The 8,522-nt window shown below is 36.8% G+C and overlaps 1 protein-coding gene across 1 annotated transcript; it reads right to left on the bottom strand.

Moving 5' to 3' along the window:
* Window positions 1-6,601: 6,601 nt before the first annotated feature.
* Window positions 6,602-7,369, bottom strand: LOC141680860 (secreted RxLR effector protein 161-like). The gene has a single exon (XM_074486963.1). The coding sequence runs from the start codon at window positions 7,367-7,369 to the stop codon at window positions 6,602-6,604; it is 768 nt and encodes a 255-aa protein (XP_074343064.1).
* Between the last annotated feature and the right edge of the window lie 1,153 nt (window positions 7,370-8,522).

Genomic DNA, 8,522 nt, shown 5'->3' with positions numbered 1-8,522 from the left:
TCCTAAGATGATACCATGTCCATGTGCATGTTGCTGCAACTTTAAGAAATTTTCCGTAAAAATCATTAGAGGTCATCTAGATGAAAAATGTTTTAGTTTAGAGTATGTCGATTGGATTTGGCATGGAGCTAATGCTACCTGTAGGTCATTGACTTGTAGCACAATGCTTAGTAGAATGCCACCTCCGTGCTCGGAAAATATTGAACAGAATATTGAAGAAAATATTGCTGCATCACATGTAGGTGATAACTGTGACGCGGCATATAATAACTTGGGGTAATTTGGGTGATGATTGTGATAAAGATTCAGAGGAGTTAAAGAAGTTTTTGGCCGATGCCGAATAATCTTTGTTTGAAAGCAGTGAGTGTAGTAAATCGGATTTGATGCTTAAGTTACATAACTGGAAAGAAAAATTCGGTATTAGTGATAGTGCTTTTACGAATTTACTTTCTTCAGCTGGCTCTTTACTTCCTAAAGATCACGTATTTCCAAGTAATACATACACATATAAGAAAACCCTATCTGATTTAGGTCTTGAGTATATTAAGATACATGCATGTTCGAACGAATGCATTCTATATAAAAGTGTACATTTTAATTTTGTTGAGTGTCCCAAGTGCCACATATCTCGCTGGAAGTTAGCCAGGGATGGTAAATCGAGAGTTAACGTCCCGGTTAAAGTTATGTGGTATTTTCCAATCATTTCAAGATTTAAACAGATGTTTAATTCTGATTCTACTGCTAAGCTTATGACTTGGCATGCTAACCAAAGAAGTCAAGATGGGCAGATGCGTCATCCAGCCGACTCTCCTTCATGGCGGAATGTCGATTATAAGTGGCCAAAATTCGGTATTTAGCTGAGAAATATTCGATTATCCATGGCAGCAGATGGTATAAATCCCCAAAACAATGGCCTGAACAATAGGTATAGCTGTTGGCCAGTAGTGTCGACAACATATTACCTTTCTCTGTGGTTGTACATGAAAAGAAAGTTCTTGATGTTAATAGAACGTTCTTGATGTTAATAGTATTAGTGCCTGGTACACATGAGCCAGGTAATAACATTGACGTCTTTTTACAACCATTTATCGATGATCTCAAAAAGCTTTGGAGAAAAGGTGAACTAGATGTGTACGATGCTCATTCTAAATCTTTTTTCACTTTGAGGGAAATATTAATGTGGAAAACAAACGACTTTCCCGCTTATGAGAATTTGTCTGACTGTGTCAATAGAGGTTATATGGCTTGTCCGGTTTATGGCGACAATACCATAGCCAAGTATTTACCTCAAACCAGAAAAATATGTTTCCAAGGCCATTGTCGATATTTATCTAGGAATCATCCTTATAGGAGGAAAAAAGACGGTTTTTAATAATATTGCCCAGTAAAGTAATTATTTAATGGGGGTTAGATATAATTACTAAAATAAATCGATTTATCACAGAAGTAAAGTAAGCACAGATGAATCAAATAACAGTTTATATTAATCTTTAATAAACTGTTACAAAACTCTCTCAAGAATAATATTCTTAAGAGCTGCTAGGTTGTAGAATACTCGAGTTGTGCACATCTAAGTGATAACCTAATCTGTGTTTATATATCACATAGTTACAATCAATCTCTATCAATTACAAGATATGTTACATTATAATTTATCTACTTTCTATACATATCTAAATCAACAACTATGATCCTATAAATCAGCAGATTCTAATTTATCCCACAGCTTTGACTTATGCACTCAGATCTTGGCAGTCTTCACATCCTAACTGCTTAACACATCCTGACTGCTTAACAGATCTTGATTCCTGACAGACAATTTTCAACGAACTCCCCCAATTTATGCTTTGCAGAATAATCATAAATTTTAAAGTATTGTCTAGTACCAAAAACGTGAGAGACAAAGTGTAGAGTGTAAAGCAACTTTGTTTCAGAATTTGATCTTCATATTTCTTGATAAACTCTGCAGTATCTCTGAATAAATGCTTTAACCCTGTCATCAATCTTCTTCAACATTATCTCCTTTAATCTGATCTTCAAATTCTTCTCATACACGGTTCCATCAAATAACTGGTATATCACAGCTCTTAAATTTCTGATAGGAGTTTTTATAGTCATCAGTTCCTCCAGTGACACATAAAAAGCTTTAGGACCATCAGGATTCATGGTTATGTGCCTCTGTGTAAGAACATTCTCAATTACAGCTCCTCCTTTCTTTATATTGACTTCTTGACATTTGAATTTTTTTAGGTAAGTAGGAATGTATGATCTAAAGTATTGTGAACCATTATCCCGTATCCTTTTCCTGCTAGTTGCAAGAATCATATTTGACCATTCTCTTGAAACTTCATCTTCAACTCTTAGCAAATAATGAATTTTCCTTTAGTTCCTTTGTTGACATTATCAATAGTTCATCAAGTGAGAGAACTTGGACTTGATAATTTTGCAAAAAGAGTAACATTTTCAGCTTGGGTTCAGAACCATCATGTTTATCAAGTATAATCTTCACAAGTTCAATCCTGTCTAAGTGATCAGCAGAAACATCCTGACAATGACTATCAATAAGAGTGAAGTTTAATAACTTTAGATTGACCAGTTGAGCTTCATGATGTCCTATCTCAGCTCTTGTATAGGGTTCATTCAACTTGAGATTCTTGGCTTGTACCAACCAAGACTTTTTATCACCCATACATCTAGAACTAGTTAAACCATCCACCCTTATACCCCAAGGAACAAAATTCATCTCATCATTGTTGTTGAGATCAACAACTTTTTTCCACATACACTTGTTCTTGATCTTAGGAAAATTTTGAGCTCTCCTTTCTACTCTTTCATATAACAACTTCATATCATTACACCTTCATCTATTTCTTTCAGACCTCCTAAGCATGTTCTGTATGATTGATTTGCTCTGTCAACAACAATCCTAATTTTGCCTTTCTGAGCCCTTTCTTCTCTGTCAAAAATCACTTCTTCTTCCTTGAAGTTTTTAGCATTAAAAGCTTCAACATTTGTAGATAGAATCTTTAGATTTACCCGAAATAGAATTTCTTCTTCTTCTTCTTCTTCAGTTTTAACAGAATCAGGAATAATTATTACTCTATTAGTATCGGGAACTGAACTGTCAGGATCCGCATCTTTGTTGTCAGGAATTGAACTTGTAGTAGCAGGAGCAGCTTGTTATTGCAGTTGTCTTGATCTTCTAACAAGATGAGCTTCTGGTTCTTCTTCACTTTCAGGAGTGTATAGATTTGAACTAGAAACAGGCTTTGGTACATGATGAAGAAATGAAGAATCAACAATCATTCTTGGACCTTAAGACTGAGATATCTCAGGTAATTCCTCAATTCTAACACCACTTGACCTTGTTCTCCTTTTAGTAAGAACAACCACCTGAATGGCTTGAACAACTTTCCTTTTAGTACATTTTCTTCCACCCTTACAACCTCTTACTTTGCCTCTTCCTCTAGAAGCACTTTGACTTTATAGTTGACTAAAAATTTCCTCTTGCTATTTGAGAATTTCTTCTTGTGTCATATCAGGAAATTCTTCAGCCAGGTATGTAAGAGCTCTTCTCTCAAACATATCTTCCACTCTCTTGTCTTTATGATACAGAATGATGCTTGCTCCAGATGGAGTTATGAAAGTTTTATAAAATCTCTGTGCATCTTCAGGATTGTCAGTTATCACCTCTCATTTGTCAGGAATTGCAGATCCTGACTGGTGCTCTTCCATCAGGATTTGAGAGTGAGTAATTGTTTTTGTCTTCACAGTTTTATATCCATCCTTAGAGACGTGAGTTGACTGTGTAGTTTGTGTTTGTGTCTGAATACCAGCTCTAAATTTAACTACCACAACATCAGAGGTCTTCTTCTGTTGTTTATCATCATCATCATCAGGATTGGCATTCTTCCTCAAAACTGATCCAGGTTGACATTTTGTCTTTGGTACTACTATCTCCCCCTATTTGTCATCTAGACTTTGTAGAAGAGAGAATAGCATCCAAGTTAGAATTTGTAGCATTCTGACCAGCTTCAAGAGCTGTCATTTTCTCTGACATTTGATCATATTTAGCTTTCATGCTAAACATCCTCTTAATCAAGCCATTATGCTTGTTGGTACCTTTAATAGTCACAGAAAGGTCATCAAGCTCTTCACTAAGACTAAAATTATCTTGCTTCAGTCAGAGACAGAAGAATTCAATCCTTTGACTAGTACTTAGTGGCCTTGATAGAATGCTTCAAATCAGGATTGGAAACAAGAGTAACGTCATGATCAGCTAGAGTCTGTGCAGATTCCAGAGAAATTTTATCACTGAGTAATCTTCAGGAATGATTCAACTCATTTCAATTCAATGCCTCTACCAGATACAATACGCCCCAAGAATGCCACCACCTCCAACCAGAATTCACACTTGAAAATTTCGCAAACAACTTCTTCTCCCTCAAAATTTCAAGTATAGTACCTAAATGCTCCTCATGCTCCTCTCTGCTCCTAGAGTATATCAAGATATCATCGATGAAGACCACCACAAATTTATCCAGATAATCATGAAAGACCCGATTCATCAAATCCATAAATACCACTGGTGCATTCGACAAACCATAGGACATCACGAGAAACTCATAATGACCATAACGAGTGCGAAATGCAGTCTTCAGAATATCTTCCTCCCTAACTCGTAACTGATGGTAACCAGAGCTCAAATCTATCTTCGAAAAGTACTTTGCTCCTTGTAACTGATCAAACAGGTCATCAATGCGTAGCAGAGGATACCTGTTTCTTATAGTCACTTTAATCAACACCCTGTAGTCAATGCACAATCTCATGGAACCATCCTTCTTCTTCAAAAACAACAAAGGAGCGCCTCACGGAGACACACTTGGCCTGATAAATCCCTTATCCCACAACTCTTGCAACTTCTCCTTCAATTCCTGCAACTCAAGTGGTGTCATCCGGTAAGGCGCCTTAGAAATAGGCTCGGCACCTAGAACAAGTTCAATAGTAAACTCCACCTCTCTATGTGGTGGCAAACCTGGTAGCTCATCGGGGAACACATCTTCATACTCTCTCACAACTGGATAATCCTCGATACGAGGTTCGTCCTTTGATGTATCCTTCACGAAAGCAAGGTAGCCATCACAACCCTTGGATAAAAGTTTGCTCGCCTTTAGAGCATAAATTAATTTAACCTCCCCTTTCAGCTGCGACCCTTGATATACAAATTCGGGTTTATCTGCATCCCCAAAGATCACTCTCTTTCCTTGACAATCAATTGTGGCACGATGTTCACTCAACCAATCCTTTCCCAAGATAATCTCAAAGTCATGCATCTCCATCGAAAGCAAGTTAACCTTATAATTTCTATCTCCAACAACAATCGGACACTCTTGATATACATCAGATATAATAACAGAATTCCTCATCGGGTTAACAATAGACATATGAGGATATAATAATGAAGGTGTAACACCAAGATGATGAATAAATAATAAAGACGCAACATAATAGGTCAGACCAGTATCAAATAACACATAAGCATCACGTCTACTCACATGAAGTGTTCCTGAAACGGTACCTGAATTAGCTGCTGTCTGATTTGCAGTCAATGCAAACACTCTGGCTGTAGGATTCTGCTGACTGCCACTACCACTGCCAGCTCCTCCTCCACCAGTGTTGCGCGACACTGTACAATCATTTGCTCTATGGGACATGCTACCACACAAGAAACAAGCCCCGGTCTGTCTGTAACAAGATCTACCTGGATGATGTCTACCACATGTAGCACAAGGAGCCACTAGAATCATATTGGGTTTTCCCCCATACACTCAGTAATGGCTCTGCCCCTGTTGACGATTCTGCCACTGCCTAGGCTGCTTCTCTCGCTGAAACTGCTGATTCTGATTATGACCAACAAACTGATTCCGGCCATGGAATGACTGACCACCCCTGTTATGATTCTGTCCGCTCCACTGTCCCTGATGACCACCGTGACTTCCATACCACTGTCTACCCTATGCACTGTCTCTAGATATGTGTTTACATTTTCCATCTGAATCACGAAGTACACATACTGTATTTTACATCTCAATATCCCTTCTGCACTTTTATTTATAAAGAGAGTTAATGACTAATAAATCGCTTACAAAAAAGAATAGTAATTAACATATTGAGATTGCTTAATTTAACTTTTATGTACACTCAAATGTAAAGACGTGCAATAATGATTGATAGACTTTTTACAGAAATTCACCATTTTTTGTTAGAACGACAGAGTAACTATATATATTACTATGTGTTTAGTTTGAAAAACTAAGAAAACAAGATGCACGCTGAACAACTTAATCTGATTATTCTGTAGATGCAGTACAAGATAAAATACCACACCAAAAATAGTAGTGGCTGGAAAATAGGACCTTAAGAAACTAACTCTCCTGATACAAATCAAATACTAGCCTTTAATACCTATAACTCCTGAAAATACTCTACAGCTACAAAGACCACGTCTAAGAAGCTGATCACGACTAACTAAAGAATTCAGACATAATTAAATAAAAAAGATAAACAAACAAGTTTAGAATAAACTCCTACAGACTCTCCCTTAGTCTAAACTTGTTTCTGAACTTCCTTGACTCCCAAAAGCTGGCGCATCCTTTCGAACTTGACTGTAGTTAAAGCTTTTGTCAAAACATCTGCGCTGCATATCAGTCCTGATATGTTGAACAATAATCTCTCCCTTCTCCACACATTCACAAATAAAGTGGTACCTAATATCTATATGTTTGCTGCGACCATGGAACACCGGATTCTTGGCTAAATCAATAGCTGATATATTATCGATAAAAATAACCACTGGACCTACTTCTTCACTAGTTACCTGAGACAACAATTTTCGTAACCAAACTGCCTGACACGCAACCGCCGTAGCCGCCATAAATTCTTCTTCACAGGAGGAAAGTGCAATACACCTCTGTTTTTGTGAGACCCAAGTCACAAGACTTTCATTCAAATGAAACGCCATTGTAATGGTACTTTTCCTGTCCTCTATATGCCCTGCCAAGTCATTGTCTGAATACCCCGTTAAAACATTATTTCCACTGGTTTTCATGTATATCAGACCATATCCTAGAGTACCCTTCACATATTGAAGTATGCATTTCGTCGCATTCTGATGCATCAGGGTAGGCTTCTCCGTAAATCGGCTTACAATTCCCACCGAATAAGCTATATCCGGCCTTGTGTGTACCAAATAACGAAGTCCCCCAATCATGCTCTTAAACTGTATGCAATCGACAACAACTCCACATTCATCATTGGTGATGCATTTTTTAGGATCCATAGGATATTTTGTCAAGTTACAATCAGCCATTCCTGCTTTCTCCAAAAATTTTTTTGCATATCCCGATTATTTCAACTCGATGTAGCCTTCCCCCTGGTTTACCTCAATACCCAAATAATAGGATAACTTACCCAGATCTGTCATATCGAACTTACCACTCATCTGCTTCTTAAAATCATTTATCATCTCCAAATTAGAACTTGTGACCAAGATGTCATCTTCGTAGACAACTATAATCAAAACTTCTCCTCTCACACGTCTTGTAAACATCGCATGTGTTAGAAAATGGAAAGTTTGAGGCATATTTTATATATGTTCTTGATATGATTTCCGGAAACTAACACTTGGAGGTTGTTCCTTGACATGAGGACTTAAACTTTCATATTTGGATCTAAGACATTTTCTTAGTGGAATCCATGAATATATTGTGACAAAGTTGCTTGTTTGAAATGGGTTTTGGGGATTTTGTCCCACATTGATATTGTAAAAGAAAGATATTGAGTTTATATAGCATCTTGTATTAGTTTTGTTTACAACTACTAGCATAAGTGGAATGCTTGTGTGGCCTAGTGCTAGTGGGAGCTCTTATATTTTTCTTTTCTATTACAAGTTTAATTATTTATATTGATTATTTAATTATTAATATAAAATATATTGAGTAAGGATTATTTTAATCATACTCTGAATATATTTTGTAATATTAATATTAATTAATCAGGATATAATATAAATAATAAGGAAAACCCATTTTGTTTACTTTTTCTGTTTTGTTACTTGGTGTACCACATCGAGTAAAATAGAAGAAGAGCAACTTGAGATGCCTATATATTGAGAGGTATACTTGAGATTAAAATTACACAAGTCTCGGTGCCTACCTCGCAAACATATATGAGTTGCATAGGTTTTATGGGCAAACTGAGGTGCGAGTCACCGTTGATCATTGTTGGTTCTGTGGCCAGATTGATTTGTTGCTCTTTTATCCTGGAAGCGATATTGCTGCATTCCATCACAGCTTAAGTGGGGGGCAATAAGCTCTTCAAGAACAGTGAAGTCCTCTTGAAGGGTTTGGCGACTCAGCTGTTTTGTTCTTCTTATCAGAATTTGGAAAGCGATAAGAGATAAGTTTTCTTTACTTTCTTTGTCAATTACAGTCTTTATAGTTTGTTATTGCCTTCGTGTTTTA

This window comes from Apium graveolens, chromosome 8 (genome assembly GCF_009905375.1).
Source record: "Apium graveolens cultivar Ventura chromosome 8, ASM990537v1, whole genome shotgun sequence".
Classification (NCBI taxonomy): Eukaryota; Viridiplantae; Streptophyta; class Magnoliopsida; order Apiales; family Apiaceae; genus Apium; species Apium graveolens.
The sequence above is the reverse complement of the archived record's forward strand: the minus strand, read 5'-3'. Positions and strand labels throughout refer to the sequence as shown.

Excerpts from the sequence above, each read along its gene's own strand:
- LOC141680860 (XM_074486963.1), bottom strand. The coding sequence starts at position 7,369 with ATGGCTGATTGTAACTTGACAAAATATCCTATGGATCCTAAAAAATGC.